Raw genomic sequence first — 19,587 nt, forward strand, 5'->3', positions numbered from 1 at the left:
TAATTTTACTAAATCAAAATAATTGTGTTGCTTCATGTTCATTTAATTTAAGTCATACATAGTTACCTATGCTAAAATCTGAAGTAGACCAGAGAAACATACATCCAAATTAAATTTACACCAAAGTTATTAATTAGCATTACCTTTATTAATTTAAACAATGAGATTAAGTCAAAGTCACATAACTGACAATTTGCACAGACGAATTATCAGAGCAAATTTTCATATACTGTATTATCCTACTATTGTTACACAATTTATTAACATACTCTTTTTTAGGTTCATTTAGGTTCTTTTGATAACGATAGCAGAAAATAGCTATCGAAACGTCAAGGTAATTTTTCAAATTAATTTCTCTACTAATTGGAATTTTCTCTTACAGCTTGAGAATAAGTGTGTCGCAGGATACCCTCTAGGTGATAGTTCTTGATTACTTTTTGATAAATAATTCGTTCTTATTGCGAAATAAGAGCACTATTTATCAAGCTGTAATAAAAGACGTGAGGAAATTCTATCTTTTTTAAAGACAAAAATTTTTGAGGCGAAATACCCAAAAAGAAGTTTGTAAAACATCAGGTCAGCTGTAGCACAAGATGTTATCAAATTATTAAGCTTGCAATTATTGATTTGACTAATTGCGGTGGCTCATATTTGTGTTCAACTGATATTAAATTACACCATTATATTTAATAATCAATTAGAGCGGCAAATAGAGCGTCAAGCAAATATGTGAACTACATGAAGTGATGATAAAAATATAATTACTTTGCACTGTTAAGTGCGTTGTGTACTGCTGTTGCTTGAAAGCATGCAAAGTGGGTTATCAATAAAAATGCTTTCATGGTAACGCCAATCGGAGCAAACAGACAAAAAAGCCGGAGATGTTCCGATATTTCAACGAAAAAAATAATGTGAGGAAGAAATATAAGCAAGAAACGTGAACTCGTTACTTTGACGACATTACATTCGTAGTTCCTAAGGGGAGTAAGCAGTGTAAAATCACGACAACGGATTCTGCACTTCCGCATATAATTTCAAACCTGTTCCTGTGCGAAAATTCTATTCGAAGGTTGTAATAAGAGCAGAAGAAAGCTTTATAATCACTGGGATTTCAAACTCTAACATTGTTAGAAGCCTTCCATTAACGACATCTAATAATATTCAAACGCAGCGACTGCAAATGATCGTGCAAAGGCATTATCAGATTTTCCAGCTGCAATCAAATTCTATACAATTGTTGTTGGTAGGCGATCATACGAAGTTCATTAAACTACAATAACCTCATTAAAGGTGTAATGTAATTATGTACGCAATGTTCCATAATGTTTAAAATGAAACACAATATCTGTTGACCCATAGGCTTGTCGTTTCATTATAGAGCTGCAGAATTAGCGATCATTAATCTTCCGTGTCAGAAATTGAAGTACGAATTTGCCGATAGAACACAGATAGGAAATCCATGTTAATACGTAGAAATTTATTAGGCGTTGTTCTTTTTGTCAAGCAGATAATCGAAGCCAAATATGTGCCAGGGTTGTGATTGATAGGATCAACAACAGTAAAATTGGATTTTTCTTTGAAATCATGCAGCAATAAAACGGCATCAACTGAAAAAAAAAGAAATGCTTTTTGTCTATCCAGTATAGAATGCAATAGACAAATCCCAGTTCACAGCATTTATCGAACAAGATCCCATGTGGACGAGCGGAATAATTAACACGACATCGCTCGGTAAGGCCATTAAGTAATGAGGCACGATATTAAATTCAAAACGTAAAAGAACAAATGCACTTTAATTAAAGCCATTCAATATACAAAACTCTTGCTGGGTTATTGCTAAATAGTGCAGTGCTCAATGCGAGCCTTGTGTATCAAGGTAATTTCATTAAAGAAATGCAATTGGGTAGACACAGAATATGTAATGGGAAATTTCCTGAATTTTTTATATGCAAGCCTTGCTCTGGCCTCTGATTGTGTTTTGCTTTTGCACCATTTTATACAACACTCCGGAATTTTAGATTCACCCACTAACCACAGTCCAGTTAGAAACCCGTACAATGTTTAGACCCTAAATCGACTTTTAATTTGTGAAAAAGTGCAAAACCAGAGCTGAAGCTTTATGTGAGACTTTCCATAAGTTTGGAATAAAATGCCTATTTTACTGTTCCCTAAAACTCCCAGATAAAAATTTTAATGGACCCTTCTTTAAAATGGAAAATTTTGATTTGTTTGGCTCACGTTTGTGAACTTTCCTCCAAAGCTATTTAAAGAACAGAGTTAATGTTCTATAGAAAATAAAACTCTGACTTCAGCAGTTGAGAAAATTCCAATAAAGCTAAAAAGTTTGCTGACAGTAAAATCCCCTAGTCTCATTGGAAATGAGAAAATTTTCCCTATCAAATTTCAGGACGGGAGCAGGATTTCAATTATGTGGATTTCAGGAATAGAATCTTTCTTACCTACAGTGTAGCTCAATATCAGGCACCGACCTCGTGCTGTTCTCTTCTAAACACAACGAGCCGTCTTCCTCACTATCAGAAAATACGGAGAGTTGAGGATGTTGCGATGAAACCAGAAACGTAGTGCATTCTTGTCGCATCAAAACCGGTTTTGAGCAGTTGGCTGGTGAGGAGGCGCTGGTCAATGAGGGCTGGCCCACTAATAGGCTTGCTGTTTCATCCTGACTACTCATTCTGTAGAGCCCTGGGGCCTAGCCTAATTTACGACCTGAAAAAAACATGGATATGAGCTGTTGCCAATAGTAGTCACTTGGATCGACACGACAAAATGCTATAGAAATCTAAGACCTGAAAAGAAACCTTCGACATCTGATGATGGATGGCTCAAGAAGGTTGAAGATTTCTTGGTTATCATAGATTAAATAACCTACAGGCACTCATTTTAATCTCATATCCAAGAAAATCAGTTGCGTTTCAATAAAAAAGACGGTGGAAAGCAATACATCAAAATGCTCTGACGTCGAAATTTTCCATTAGTGGCATTGCGGTTTTAATCTTATTAAATCCACCATCTCTTCGTAGAGCTTTGATGGAGAAGTAAGTATTTGCCATAGTAAAGAAAATGGATGGTTCTTGTTTTTCCTAATATGGTTAATGATCGACGTATCGATATGGCAAAGTTTCGAAAAACTCTACTGGCGAGGCCAGAGTGTGATATAACGAAATGGTCTTTTTCAATCAATCAATCGACAGGTAGGAGGAAAGAATGACTCGAGATTTCATCCAATTGGTATCATGGCAATTTATTCGGGCAAGTTTACAAGACTACTTTATAAACAACGTTATAGACCCTTGCAATCGCAAAATATATCTGACTTGGGCCGATGAGTTGTTGACAAAATTAGCGGCAAATTAAATGTTTTCGTCAACTTTTCCGTACTTAAAATTCACTTAATTAAATACACATTTTTGCCATCAAAAGTAACCACCAAGACTCCTAATTTATTGGGGAAAGTAGCGAATACCTAAACAAACCACATTGCTAACGCAAAAACAGCTCAAGCCGACTTTCTGTAGCCCCAATTAATTACCATGGATTAAGCTTTCACTGGGAATAAATTGACTTTTCTTGCGCGGTCCAATTGAGATTTTTTAAGGAAATATTGAAGATTTAATTTTTGGCATAACTTCAATACACTGAGTTTACTGAGCGATTCAATTTCACATGCCCCCAAGGCATACGAATTTTGGGCATACGGAGCAAAATGGAGAACAACGATTCAGCTTAGCTGTATTTTCACACCGAATGTCGATATTGCATTGCTTTCAAAGCACGTCTGGATCAATAAACCCGCTATCAAACACTACCTCGCAATGTTCAGCTATAAAATCTGATACGTCTTCACCAAAAAAACCTTTAAGTGTTTTCAGCTGTTATGTACCTACGTACTCCAAACTTGAGATGTGCAGCGAATTTTCAAAAATATTATTTTACGAAGTTTGCAAGCGCTGTTTTCGATAGGAGTCGTTCAAACATCGGTCGTTTAATGAAGTTCGCCAAGGTTTAATCGAACTTTGAGCTTTATAAGATGCCACATGTTTTCCATATGAATTTTCCTTTAGTCAAACTTTCGGTGCTTTGCCGTGTGAACATCTCACTGTTTATAAAGTTTTCAACAAACAGATCTATATGCTTGCTAAAGTTGGCTACTAGTCAGTGTTTGCATCCACCGAAAACTTTCATACCTCCATTTGCATTTGTGCAATAAGCGCAGTTGAACAAATTGTAACGTTAACCAGTTTAATTGAAATTGTACACTAGCATATAACTACGAGAGGTAAAAATAATGCGAAAGAAACTGAGAGCATTAAAATACACAGAAGATAAAGCAAGAGAAGCGTGCTGCATTTAAAGCATGTAGACTGGCGCTCTTAAACAAATAAAATATTCTTAGCGGGTAGAAATTCAGACCGAACGTGATGAAAAACTCGCAATATATTTGTCTTGTTAAGAAGCCATGCTTTGGATAAGTGGCTCCATTATCCAAGTTATTTCTAGGTGGAAATGGCGCTTCTCCTATTAGATCTGTGCGTGTAATTTGGCATTCATACGGCGCAATTTGTAATATTTATGTTATTTACTTTAAAAGTTTGCAGAGTTACATTTATTACGTTCTTGCTCAACAAAGTTTAGCGCTAATGCACCTTGAAGCACTGTGATGATATAAATATCTAGGCAATCGGAGCTATTTAAACATAACTTCTCATAGAATATTATACATCCATGAACTACGTGAAATAAAGTTTGTGGAAGCGCCTGCAAACACATTTAAACCATCCACGTCGGATTTTAATTTAGAAAGTCTCCAAGCTTAACACACTGAACAGTGCTGGACATGCCGCCGATTCCAAAAACTTCACTTTCGCACAATATAAAGAACTTTCTGACAAGTTTGCTCGTTGTATGTTGCTGATTTCAATCCACAAAAGAACTATTACTGTGAAATCGAAGCGTTGCACTTTTTCGCAATGCTTAAGCCGCTTAGGGGATTTCTGGAAATCGAGATGGCAGCGGCAGTCATCCAGCAAATTGCTTTTAACGTCTAAAATCGCGTCTCAAATTTACGAACACGTTGGAATGCCACTTAGTTTGAAGAACGCACCATTCTCAAGTGAGAAATTGACAATGTTTTAACAAGGTTGCTGATGGTAATTTATAAGTGGTAAAAATCGCAATTGGAACTTTGGAAGTGCAAACAACGTTATAGAGGGAAACGAATGAACTGACGGCATCTAGAGCAAAGTGGGTTCAGTTTAGAGAATGTCCTTTTGCGAACGCAGAATAGGAACTATTATCATAAATTTATATTAGGAAACATTTCTATTTCCTGGAATAAACGAGGTAGTTCAGCAGCATTAAGTTAAGCAATTTTTCTTTGACAACGGCATTTCTTTGTAACATGCTCTGTATTCTTGTGGTAAGTCGGCGAAAAGCGGAAAGTTGAAGGTGGGACGCGCTCGAAGGCCGCATTGTTGCAGGTATATTCTGTTTAAACATTACATTTTGCCATTGAATAAAGTGGAATGTTGGGCTGTATATAAGGCATATTTTATCAAAGCAAATATTTGCTGTTTAGAAGGCAACATTTCTGTTTTGAGACGCGGCTCGAGGTGGGAAAGGTAAAAAATAATATATAACTTGAGCAACTGGTTATTAATGTACTTTTCGTTCATGCGTCTCATCTAAATCCTCTTTCGGCTTATTAACTTTTAATAGCTTCTCAACTAGTGCACTCACGCACTACCCTCCAAATAATTCATCATCATGTCAAACGAACAAATTTAGACTAAAGCGCGATAAATATTTGAATAATTAATTAAACTCCACAAGCTTGCAAAAAGTAGCAGCTTTCCCCACCTGAAGTTCAATTTTGTCGCAAATAATTTGTCACAGCTTTTAAGTTTGCGACGACATTTAATACTTTTAGCAAAGCATTTAGGTGGTTTATTCAGTTTATAAATGCAAACGGCTAAAATAACTGCCATTAACAAAAAGGCAAAAGTCAAAAGTCTGCATTTTATTCAAGACAGAGCACTAAACTGGATTGTTCACTGTGACGCAATGCATTTTCGTTATCTGGAAAAATAAATTTTCTGCTGGAATCACTGCATTTTCCGCGTTACTGCGGATCTGAGGAAATTCTTTGGTGGCACTTTGAAATTTTCATTAGGAACAGTTTTCAATTGTTTTGGTGGTCCAAAGCGATTCGTCGAAGGGAAAAAAATTCCCAAATACATTGACGCCCATGTAAACAGCCCTAACGGCCAATAAATCAACGCAAATATTGTTTTATAAAGTCACTAGAAAGTTGTCAGTCAATCAAAGCTTGGCACTCAATGACATCAATGAAACTCTCATTTAGCAGTTTCATACGTTCGTTTTCCAGTTGTGCAATAATCAACTCAACCGCTCGAAAACACTCATCGGGTCCAAAGCATTTATTTACTGGACAAATCGGAAAAAGCGATACTTAAAAAGGAAATGCACCCTTTTTAATTTTTGGCATTCAATTGCGCTCGAAGCCATTTATCATGTTCGGTTGCTGCCTGCAAAACAGTTTGAAATCGCAAAGATGTGCTAAAGAATGAACTTTCCTTGTGCGAAATATATTTGCAAGGGCTGGAATAATAAAGTTTTACCACACGATAAGGTAGACCCGCTCTAAGTTTGCTTTCAAGGCATAAAACATCTTTATTGCCGTTAAGGAATTTACTAAAACTCAAAATTTATCGCTTCGCCTCCAAAGGCACATAATAAGCGTACAATGAGAGTTAAAATTTAGTGGTATTAGATTGATCCTTTATCACTCTGGAAATAATTTGATTGATATTTACTTGCTTAAACGCTTTTGTAGGGACCTATTTTTTCGGATTTATTTTTTGTGGAAATAAACTGTTCATTTTTCGCATAAACTTTATTACTCAATTACTGAATTATGTTGCAAAGAAATCTAACGACCGCTGGATTATTGAACTTTCATCCACTAGCTCGAAACTGCTATGAAATTTGTCAGATAATGCACAAGAATATCTGAAATACTTTGGAGTTGAATTTCGCTGCTAAACTGAGCAAGTAAGCGATACGCTATATGACTAATCACTTTACTAACTAGACATTCCAGGTGGTTAGCTGGTTATGTGTGCTAAATATATTAGCGGGACATTCTTGCCAAAGTCAACTAACTGATCACGAGGACTGGCGCGAAAACAGCAACATTAGGAAATCCAACACGTTTCTCGATTATAATACAGTTCTTTTTTGTGGAATTATTAAAAATTATGCTTCCGAAAACCTGATGACTGACAATTTAACGAATCAAATGGATGATTGTTTCTGAATATTTGCCAGTAAACAATTACTCGCTTAAAATAGGAACCAATTTAGCTACATGCGGTTTCGGTTTGATTTTGATCTAGCAAATTGAAATTATTTTAAATATTAATCTCAATATACCATTTGCAGGCAATTGTTGTCCAATTAATTAACAATGTGAGGGCCTGTTGAACAAACACGATATTCGTGAAATCATTTATCAATTATTCTTGAAGCAAACACCATTTGGGAAAATGTATGGAATATCACTTGGAAAGTGAATTTTGTGTTCCCGCTTATACCCAAAGGTATTTATGTGGCTTCGAAAGTAAACTGAAAATGTGTGTTTTTCAAATACAGTTGAAATGAGAAACAAACCTCTGTGGAATATTGAATGTGTGAAAAAAGGAAATTCATTTAGATGGGCACAATATATTTCAATTTCGGAGATTTTCGCCAGATATACCTTACATGGGGAACTGATTTAATCGAATCACTCACTGTTGGCACAACGAATTGTGAAACATTGCAAATCAAATATTTGGCAATTACATAAATTCCAATTATCAGTAAATGGCAAGATATTTAATTAAAGGATCATGAGGGCAGATAATTTTGATTCCATCCATGCTACTAGTTAGTAACATTTTTATTAGCACAATCCATACAAACGGCCGGTTTACACCACGCACATAATTTCGCAGGTTCTTCCCTGATATTTTCTTAATTCCATTAGACACTTCAGCTCCCTTCAGAACTCACAAGAAAATATCTCGAAATTCGATTGTTTTGTATAAGATTTATACATCTTTTTAAGATCTTCCGTTTTCTGCTTGAAACCCCAAAGGTCCGGCGACATGCCATGTCAGTGGAGCTTTAATGAAAACAACGTCAGGATTTCGAAGAGGAATGCCAGATTTTATAGTTAATTTTCAACTCACAATGATGGATCGGCTCTGTTAATGCCATTCTTTCATTAATTTCAATGTACAGTGATAAGGAAAATTAAAAACTAGTGCTTTTTTGTCGGATTTTACTATTAAAGTATAAAATTAATAGTCGTGTGAACTGAAAATTTGTTAAATTCTAGAACAAATGTTTGGATGCATATCGCCACTAATTACATCATCCTTCTAAGCGACATAATTTAACTGATGCGTGGTACCGAAATGATAATGCCCGGTTCATTTCGCAGACAATACATAAAAGAGCCGGCTTTAAAACTCATTATGAGTGAAAATGATAAATCAAAGCTGGGAAAATGCGAAAAAAGTTCCCAGTTATTTTATAACTTAGAAAAATTAACGGGCTAATTAGATCTACATTTGCATAGCGGCTGCTGATGATTCATTGGAATTTTTATGAAATCATGCAAGAAAAAGTGCACTATTAGAAGCAGAAATATCGCTGCTCTCTTACAATAATAACGATGTGGTTTAGAAATTTCCTGGAATGAGCGGATACATTAACCAAGTTGATTTTTATTGGTTTCCGTTGAATAAAACAAAGAACTAGAGTGCAATGTGGAGCGGCTTAGTGAATTAGGAACGATTTTTAAATTATAATTCTTCCGTGACTGTGACCGCTGAAAAAAGTGGATTGACAATATAATAAGATCCACACGCTTCACTGGCAAATGATTTTTCGTAATTATGGTAATTTTTCATATGATATTGTAAATTATATTTCCGCCTCTGCATTGAAAGTTGATATTAAAAATATTTATTTATTATATCGCAGTGAACGATATTTGAAAAATTCATATACAAACGTGCAGAAATGACAAAAATATCAGAAAGACTCAGCAATTTTGAGTTGATTAGTTCAAAACACGACAAGAGGTTTCAATGTGGAATATTTCGAAAACGGTAACAGAGATCGACTTGCGAGTTCACATTTTTGGTTTAAGAAATATCGGAGAATGAAATTAGGTGGCCGTTAACTAAAACACGGCATTTTATGTTTTAAATTGCTCCAGATTATTGCAGGAATTTAACAAACTAAAAAAACTCTTCAACACATTTTTTTAGTAATACCAAAGGTGGTTAAGAATCTATTAAAAATCAATGAACATTTTATTTACACTTTGACACGCTGTACCTCGGAATCTCTACCCGAAAAAGCTATTTTTTCCTAAACAATTTTATCATATTAGTTGAAGATCACCCTGTATATCTATACACAAGGAAATATGTCATTCAGATAGCCAAGTGTGTATACAATTTAAATTGCGAATTGCCGATGGATTTTCCAAGGATTAGATATAAAGGAGATTAGGAGTTAAAAGCCAGAACTGCGTTAACATAGAGAAACACGTGTATTATCCGCTCAACTAAGACGGGATTGTTCTATGATTCGGGCAAATAACATTTACATAAGCTATTTCTTCTGCGGGAAGGTAATTATAATCGGCTTTAGGCTAGCAACGTACCAAATGAGTAAATGTATTAGACTTACAAATTAATTCAGCAGGCTCGGTTAGGTATAAATGATTGCGATTAGGAAATAGCTTGATGTGATAAAAGAATCATTAGATGGAGAGCGAATCTCTAAGGGATAATAAAGCCCTTTTTAACCTTTGTTTAACGCGTTAAATAACGTAAACCGATTGGAATATATCACAAACAAAGTTGGGTCTTGAGTGTGGGGCCATCATAATAAATTAGCCCACCTAACAATGTTCAAGGTAGGTGGGTAAAGTATTTATGAATAAATAATGTTACGTAAAGAATATATTTCAGAGCGAGGTGTCAATAAATTTATGGCTTTGATCATGCGGTTGTTTCATTGGAAACCTGGACAACCTTTTCAATTCCCACTGGTAATTTATTTTCGATGTGAACCAAATGTATGGAAAAAATATTCAAGAGTATAATTTGCAAGAATCCAAACTACGTAAAAAGTAAAGAGTTATATTGCTTGTTCCATGCAGTTTTTCAGACAACAAGCATTTATCACCAAGACTTTTGGCTTTTGGGAGCCGAGTTTTGGCGTAAATAATTTCGGTCGATATATACAAGAAATATCGCGAACTTCTGCGATAGAGACATTTATTGAAATTTATTTTTGTTTTCAACTCCATGGCAACTGTTTCGGCAATTTATTTCGTTATGCCGAAATTTCCGGCTGCATTATTGCCATAGCGTGAAAATGCCATATAAATCCTTTGCATAACAATATCCTCAAAAAAATGCTGGTGAGATCAATCTTACTAGAAAAGAGTTGATGGGAAAAACGATACTCACCACTGAATTGTCGAGATTAATGGTCTCTAAAAGCATCTGATTTTCTTTGATCTAAAAGCCATTAGTAAAATGTCTCCATACTCCTCATTCGGCATATACAAAAAGTTTACATTAAGACGATTTTATCGACAAAGAGCGGAGTCTAGATATGATCTAGAGGTAAAATCGTGGATTTCCTTTTCGCATTTTAAAAAGGCAATAAATGCCAGCATACCTTAACTTTACATACAAATGAGTCCTTTTTTGAATATTATTTTTATACAGCGAAAATCACGTGAGGTTGCATGTTAGCAGATATCTCCGAGCAATGGCAGTGGCCTCCAATCTAGCGATTCATACCTTTCATATAAGACACAAATGCTCCTTTGTCTCTCTATTGTCTTTCCACAAAAAGTGCAAACGCCTGCTTGGAAAAGCTCTCTTTTAATCTCAGTTTGACGGATATCCCTGGATGTGACTATAGAAAATAATGCTCGCACTGTCGATTGCTGCTTTTCTCTTTTAAAAAATCGCAAATATGATCCGCGCTTTATTTCATTTTTATCGAATACTAATTAATATCGGTTTATTTCGTAAATTTTCATCTTTGATGGCACCTAATCAAATATCAAATAAACTGAATAAAATTCCCAACCCATAACTTCGACGATTGGCTTTCGGTTTTCCGTAAATGCAAATCGATGCAATTAAAAACGGTAACAATGTTACGTGGATATCGGTGAAAAGCCGCTTAGGATTTGAATAAATCATCGTATATTCGGTTGCAAAAGTCCCTATTCATTTTGATGTCTTTGATAACTAATGATTCTAATCACCATAAAGGGCTACAATTCAACTTGCGGATTGACATTGAGTTACGGCATTATGTGTTTACTTTGATGATTGCTTCATATATTAATTTCAAAATAACTTGCAAAATGTTATCAAAAAGCTTTAAAACTGCTCGTTCATGGATCTTTGTTTTATCAACAAACTCTTTCCGTAATCTACTCCTGAAATGCTCAACTTTTCCTTATTTAAACTAATAGCTTCTGATAAAAACGAACTCCACTGAACAAATGATTCGCTAAAAGTTCAGATTTTACCGTTTATATTCAGATAGTACCAGCATTAAAACTCGTTTTAAGGACATTGGCATTGTTGTATGTCCCCTAAAGCGGCCTTAATAAATAAGAATAAAAAAAAAGTTTTATGCCCTGTAGCAAAAGCCATATCAATATGTTATTTTATGCAAAATTAACTGAAGACAGTGAGTAGTTGAGTGGAAATACATTCCGAGCTTGATGGCTTGGAAGGCTTAATCAGTTTGGCCTGCGACTTCAAGCACTCGCCACTGAAGATGACAACTCCTCTTTCCAAATTCACTTTGCCTCTGCTGTAGATAAGAGAAAACGTTTACAGATAAACGCGATATTTGCACAAACAACACGTTTAACAATTATCCAGAAATAAAATTGGCCAAAAATATTTATATTCCGAAAGTATTGTTAATCAATTTCGTGAGCGTGCATGCAAAATATCCAACATACATCCAGGAGGTTAAAACAAACATTTAATTCTTGAATAGGAATGGGGTTCTATTTAAATGGTGTCCGGAAATTCGTAGACAAAGATTAATGAATTATGAATATTTTATCCCCGTGTTCTCTATCTGCATTTGTGGTAAATGGGAAAATTCCATTTGTCGAACGTATAAAAGCGATATTTCTTTCGTCCAAAGTAAACATCGAAATTTTGAAAACATCTTCAAATAATCGGTAGTATTGACTTAAAAATTGCTCCAGAATTTATTTACCTGCGCCTATCACACTAATTAACGAAGATCGATTGTCAAAATAAATGTTTGAGGATTTTTACAGCTAGTTTTAGTATTGATTGATGATGACATAAATATGTTAGGTGTAAGTTTGTGAAGTCGTCCGTAGAAAAACAAGAAGCAGTATGCTGCGATTAAACGATCAAATCAGGCCTCCCAGCCTCAATATGTGCCAAACAAAAATTCGATTATTTATATTATGTACCCAACCAATTTTCCAATCAATATTGCCATTTGATTTGTTTTATTACATTATTGCCTTCCACGAAGCCAAAACATCCATTATTAAATAGGTTCAGTTCAATAATATTTTTGTGTTGACAAAATAATGTTTTGTGGGGATTTGGAAGCAACATTTTCGATAATTTACAGGGCTGTGCGGATGCTTGGGTTAAATAAAATTGATAACAATAATGTGCGACAATTGCAGGTTTCCTACATATATCTGGATATTCTAAATAATACATTATAAAAACAAGTAGCCTATTAAACTCGAGAAATATTACTTATACATATATTGTAGCACAGTAGGAAGTTGGGAGCCAGGAATTCACCAGAACCGAATAGATTTACGACAAACCTCTCGCAAATTTAAATTCTCATTCTTGGGTGCTCATGAGAATTATGCATACCTACATAATAAATCATGGAAACTACTGAACGATTTATTTGTTTTACAAATAATTTTTATACCAACGTTTCCGTTGGTAGTACCTCCAACCGTTTTCAGGTGAATACTGGTTTATTATTTTGTCTTGAAACAAAGATGTTGTCAAAATAAGCCAGCATTTACCTGAAAACCGTTGGATATACTATCAAGCGAAACGTTGCGAGAAAATATATGTGCAACATCTTGATTAGACCATTCATATCAACCTTATCCGCCAGTTCGAAATAAACCATCAAAACCATTAAAAATGTTTGTTTGGATAAAATTGATGAAATGAATAGGACTTTCAATTGGACTCGTGCAATTTCATAGTTCCAACCGGACACTTAACTACGTTCAATTTTTTAATGCGGAAATTTATATAAATAATTGCGACCCTCTAATGATAAATCCCATTCGGTAATTGCCTCATGTTATGGTAGGCCCAGATTATCGTTTGCGTGCAAATTTGATTGCTATTTGAGGTCATAGAACCTTTGTCGTCAGATTGCATTTTGCCCTAATTTATGAAGCATGCAAACTTTCTCTACTGCAGGTAAAAGTCACATTAAAATACTTCAGTTTGAAACATGCTTCTGGGAAATTAAAGATTCCTCAGGTAACGGAGCATCAAGCTTGAATAAAAACACCTGTTTTCTAAACAATGTCCATTTTAGGAAGGCTTTTTAATTTCCAGCATCGATTTTAATATAGTACATTTAATAAAGCAGCAGCTTAACAAATTTAATTTAATTTTGTATTAGTCGAGGAAGTTTGAGGAAAATAAGTAAACTGCTTTAAGTTGTACTTAACGTTGAAAACTTTGGCGATTTACCTTTGATGTTTATTAGTTAAAAGAAAAATATTGCCTGCAAATAGACAGGAATTAGCCATAATAGCTCAGTCATATCAAAGAAATCATTTCAGCGACAAAACTTGAAGACTGTTAAATTGATGAACTTCCTAACTTTTCTTGAAAATATGCAAAATACCTAAATACATTTATTATAAGTTCAAATAAAGTTGGAGCTGCAACTGAACTATTCGGGTTGAAAATGCAAACCGGGTACTGGATTTATGTTCATGAATACTTCAAAACTTTTTCATATAACCTATTAATAGAATAAAAAGTTTGTCAAAACGATGAATTGACCCTTTCTCTTACCTGTGTATGATCGGATACAATTTAAATTTATCGCATTTTAATTAAAATTGTGCCGCGATTAAACAAGTTGAATAAAACAGAATCAGTAATTCTGAAATACAGCTTTGAGAACAAATGCTAACCGTTGGGCATCGATGTAATGATTATATGAAATCTAGTAAAGCTAATTTAATTAGAGGTAATTCATTACTAAATGTCCATTCGCATTACGAATGTGTACATTCAATTTGCAATTGGGTTGTTTTCCCGGCCAAAATAAAACGATATTTTAACCAAATCCAATAATAAATTCCAGCGGTGGAAATTCATTTAAGTACTAAAATATATAAGGCGTTCCTGAAACATGTTATCACAATTTATCTCAATGGAATGTAGATTGTATGGTTTTGTTCGAAAATCTCAACTCGCTCAAAATGCCTTAAATCCTATACAATTTTCCATCGAAAGCTGCAAAAACGGGTATGTTTCTGGTTCCAGAAGAGCTCTGAACTTTGAGGCTTGCCGTTTTGCGTGCGGCTTCAAATTGTCTTACTAATTTGTAAAAAGCATGCAATCCATGATTTATTGAGACTTTCTTATTTAAATTTAAAAGCTTTTGTGTCGGTATTGTAGACTAGTTACCTAATGTGTCAAGGCGCAACTATGGAAGAGACATTTTCTGTCCATATTATAACATGGCCCAAAAATGTATGGCACTAGTGATCGATCCGCTCATAAAAAGATAAAAACCATATTCTTCATACACGACAGATTAGTATCAAAAGATATCTCATACGGTGGTTCATAAATTCCAATATATTGTTTCGATGATAACTAATTGCTTGATATCGTCGAAGCCGTAAAACAAACTGAGTATTCCTACAGTTCTAACAAAACTCTACCGGTTTGACGTGCTATCCAATTCAAATAAAACTGAAAAAAATAGTGCAATTAGTTATTATCAAAGGCCCTTTTTTACATGGCGTTGCGTCAACTAAGAGCCTGAAGCGGTTAGCAATTACATCAAATTATCTGATTAGGTTTATATCTAGCTAATCCCTGGCTAATTCTTTAATATTTAAAAAGTTCTTTAATTATCTGAAACATAAACGCAGTGGATTAGTAGTGGATCGAACTCGAAATGGGACAAGTAAGTAGTGCGCGATATCTTACAAATGATCATTAAACATTTTTCGAAAATTAGCTACAGAAACTTTTCTAGAAAAATGAAGAAGCAGCTGCTCCTGATGTAGTTAAAGAGGGCAATTCACCGATAACAGACGAAAACAGGTCCAGTTGGGACAATCCACTGGAATTCGTGTTTTCCTGTCTGAACTATGCCATTGGATTGGGAAATATCTGGAGATTTCCATATTTGTGTTACAGCAATGGCGGAGGTAAATCTCTCTTTTATTACCCCACAAGTATATAGTTTGATGCTAGGGATGATTATAAATTTTCGATTTCAGGAGCATTTCTTCTGGCGTATTTCATAATGCTTATCCTCATGGGAACGCCAATTTTCTTCCTCGAACTTCTGATAGGCCAATACTCAGGAGTGGGTCCAGATCTGGTATTTAAATACATCGCTCCAGTGTTTAGCGGGCTGGGATACTGTTGTCTTTTGGTAGTGTTTTTCATCACCATCTACTACATGGTCATTGTTTCTTGGACAAGTTTCTACTTCTTCGCTTCATTTACCACGAATTTGGGATACGGCAGCTGTGACCACGGCTTTAATTCTGTGGGTACGTTTTCAGTGAAGCAGTAACATCAATTTAAAAACCCCTCCATTTAAAGGTTGTTATAGCGCTTCAGAGGAAGCCAAATGCTTGGACAATCAAACATATTATAACCGAAGCTGTATGTTAAGCGATGAACTTTGCCGCCAGAATCAAATGGACTCGGCAGTGAATCGAACATTTTGCGTAAATGGTACCGAGGAGGTGTCAATCAACAGACTTATTGACCGGACATTGGCTACTTCCGAATATTTCAGGTATGCAAATAAATCAGATTGTAGCATGTACTGTATGCAGTATCGTCCCTAAAAAAGATTGTCTGTTCTGGAAAAAAATTCGTTGGCGACTTTTAATACGGTCCCAAACCCGCCTTCAGAGCAGACAATTCTTACGCATTCCAACTACCAAGCGTCGAATAAAATGTCTTGATTTGTCGCCAAGATTTTAACTCAAATTTCCTGAGGATATATAAAATGCATACATAAAAACACAGCAATCATCATCTAATTTAAAATGCAATTAACAACGACGTTGCAATTATGTTTCCTCTTTGCTAATACTTCACTATATACGCTTCATTCACTTTCCGCATGAATATCCATAACAAATTTGAGGATTCTCTCAAGATTATAATTGGGTCAAGTTGCGCGACCGTTGTTCCGGAAATACCTGAAGGCAGATTTTTAAATAAACTTCACCCAAACGGGAATACTGCTCTTCAGCGAAAAATAATTTTATTCACTTCTCAACCGGTTCGCATTCCTCCTAATGTTGCAGATTAATGCAGTCAGATATGAAAATTCCACATAACTGATACCCTAAATACAAGGATTTAAGTTAGCTTTATAAAGCTATCTCAAAATATTTGCAATTGACGATCGAGTATCTTTAAACAAACTAATTATTGTTTTGATCAAATTTCCTGGTTTTTTCAGTAAAGTCGTTATATTTACAGTGAATACGTTTTGGGTATCAATGGTGCCACTTGGGAGGACTTTGGAGGCATGAGATGGGAAATTTTCGGTTGTCTGCTGTTTTCCTGGGCTGTTTGTTACCTCGCAGTATTAAAAGGAGTGAAAACATCGGGAAAAGTGGTCTACTTCACTGTCATATTTCCCTATTTTATTTTGACTGCTTTGGTAGTACAAGGAGTGATATTAGAAGGAGCCGTAGATGGAATATTGCTATTTTTGAGACCCGACTGGAACAAACTGCTGGAAATTGATGTCTGGGCCGCAGCAGCCTCACAAACGTTTTATTCGTTTGGAATAGGTAGGTAGGAAATTTTTTTGCGCAATAAAAATTTTACGCGAACATTTCGCCCGACCTTTGTGCCCATTTCGGGCTTGGATTCGCTCAAGTCAAAGCAAGTTTTTTAATTTTTTTTGAAAGGGAATATCATAAAATTGTGATAAAAAGTCTTTCGAATTAATTTTTATTTTTGCCGAACTTCCCCGTACCTTTGGGGTGTACCTTTTGTTCAACTGACTAAAAATAATGAGAGCTCTCCGGTCAACGATTTATATTTTGGGGATCCTTGAGATTTTCGTTAAAAGCATTGTCCTCTGTATTTCCGCTATTAGTTAATATATTTTCCAGTCGCTAGCGCTCATTGACAAGTTTTCTTTTGATGTTGGGTACTCATTTAGCAGACGTAAACAGCAAGTGAATTATCAAAGAGATGCGAATGCTTTCTATGTACCGGGAATTTAACTGAAGTAAATTTACTCGTCGCACATGAGGATCATATACTATGAAAAGTTCCCATTAGGCGTTTTATTTGTACAATAAATTTGAATAATTTAATTTTTAGCTTGTGGTTCTCTAATAACGCTGGCTTCCTATAATAAATTTAAAAACAATTGTCTCACTGATGCCATAGTGGTGAGTGCCACAAATGCGTTCACCAGCATTTACGCGGGATTTGCCATTTTTTCCATGCTTGGATTTTTGGCTAATCAAATGGGATTGCCTGTGGATGAAGTAGCCACTGATGGGCCGGGACTGGCATTTATAGCCTATCCAGAGGCAATATTGCGGTTACCTGGTTCAACAGCCTGGTCTCTAATGTTCTTTTTCATGTTATTCATTTTGGGACTTGGGACGCAGTTTGCGGGTGTTGAAGCAATTAGCTGTTGCATCATGGACAAGTAAGGTTTTAATTCGAAATATTAACTACGCAATTTAAAACTATAGGCGAATGAAATCCCCGTTGAGGGATAATTACCGAACATAATGGACTCACTAGACCATGCGAGTTTTCCATGTAATGGCAATCAGCAGCTAACAAGTTGGGGATTTCGTGCTAAACCCAGCACATTAAAATAATTACGTCCTATTCAAAATAGCTATCATAAATGGGGCACTTTTATCAAAAAGCTACACTACTATAATTCAGCATGTGCTTACGCACAAGAAGAACTTTTCCTGAATAGTTTTTCCATTCCAGATGGTCCGCCGTTCGAAAATATAAATCATACCTGAACTTGGCAATTTGTTTGGTATGTTTCTTATTGGCAATTCCTATGTGCTTTTCCGGTGGGATATATTTGTTCACTCTGATGGAATGGAATACTGCATCATGGGCAATTATGTTAATAGGTGAGCATGGAATGACATACTTTATTTTTATTTTGTTATACTTTATTTTGTTGGACTTGAATTACTTTCGCCTACTATGCAGGTTTTGGGGAAGTTGTAGCAGTATCGTGGTGCTATGGATGCCTGAAGTTTATCGGCCACATGGAAGACATGTCAATAAGCATGAGAAAACTATGGAAAGGTTATTGGTGGCTCAGTTGGGTTGTGGTTACTCCTCTAACCCTTCTGGTGAGATACTAAATTGCCTAAAAACACTTTAAAGCAAAACGCTGCTTTTAGGGAATTTTTGTGTTCCAAATGAATTACTATTCACCGGCATCCTACGAAGACTATCAATTTCCCGTTTGGGCTGACGTCCTCGGATTACTAATGGGACTGACCACTCTGGTACCGTTCTTTGCTTTTGCAATTCATGTTATATGGAAGCGAGAATATGTGAGTACTCATTTTAAGTTTGTTTCAAATTTTTTAAATGTGTGTATTGAAAATTATCGCAGACTGGATGGGCACTGTTCCAGCCAACAAAAGACTGGAAACCACAGTCGGGCTTGACCGAAAGTCGACTGTCTCTCTCCTCCAACAAAACCGCATAGTATATTATAAATCATGTAAGATCGTGCAAGGTTCGAGCTTCGCTAACCTCGGGCACCCCCAGAACCCGTTTCGAGCATCATCAGCTGATGAATCATCAGCCCATGAAAAAGAGAACAAACTAATAGCTTTTTATTTAAATGATCCCAATCCTAGAGTCTCCACGTTATGAAACAACCTTCCCCTAAGTGAGTATAAGAATACAGACATTACACTTGATTAAAGCCGCACGCAGGAGCAATATTCAGAAACCCAAATTGAAGAACGTTTATTCTTTCCCCATCTGGGCACACCAACAGTGAATTAATGCGTTCATACATGCACGTGCTCGAATAAGGGCATGGCTTTAGTACTTAGGGGCTTAATGGTATGATAAATAGATGCCCCCGACTATTCGCTTTAATGCAATGTTGTCAAGGAATGCTCCTTAACGAACCTGATTAAACTGCAATATGGCATAGCACTTT

The 19,587-nt window shown here is 35.5% G+C and overlaps 2 protein-coding genes across 4 annotated transcripts in view; one reads left to right on the plus strand and one right to left on the minus strand.

Moving 5' to 3' along the window:
- Positions 1–19,587, minus strand: part of LOC109541052 (small conductance calcium-activated potassium channel protein) — a 70,531-nt gene that overhangs the window by 38,220 nt on the left and 12,724 nt on the right. For all 3 annotated transcript variants that reach the window (XM_019909732.2, XM_048663622.1, XM_019909733.2), the window contains exon 2: positions 2,460–2,727. In XM_019909732.2, coding sequence (XP_019765291.1) covers positions 2,460–2,692 — 233 coding nt within the window. In that variant the 5' untranslated portion in view covers positions 2,693–2,727. The remainder of the gene's footprint in view (positions 1–2,459; positions 2,728–19,587) is intronic.
- LOC109541054 (sodium- and chloride-dependent glycine transporter 1) lies at positions 15,011–19,578 on the plus strand. Its single transcript, XM_019909734.2, has 10 exons — positions 15,011–15,336; positions 15,409–15,583; positions 15,656–15,934; positions 15,987–16,185; positions 16,884–17,200; positions 17,742–18,078; positions 18,378–18,529; positions 18,612–18,757; positions 18,809–18,964; positions 19,027–19,578. The coding sequence occupies exons 1-10, from the start codon at positions 15,328–15,330 to the stop codon at positions 19,120–19,122; spliced, it is 1,866 nt and encodes a 621-aa protein (XP_019765293.2). The 5' UTR covers positions 15,011–15,327; the 3' UTR covers positions 19,123–19,578.

Source organism: Dendroctonus ponderosae, unplaced genomic scaffold (genome assembly GCF_020466585.1).
Source record: "Dendroctonus ponderosae isolate FM_Combo_2020 unplaced genomic scaffold, Dpon_F_20191213v2 Dpon_F_20191213_1, whole genome shotgun sequence".
In the NCBI taxonomy this organism is placed as follows: Eukaryota; Metazoa; Arthropoda; class Insecta; order Coleoptera; family Curculionidae; genus Dendroctonus; species Dendroctonus ponderosae.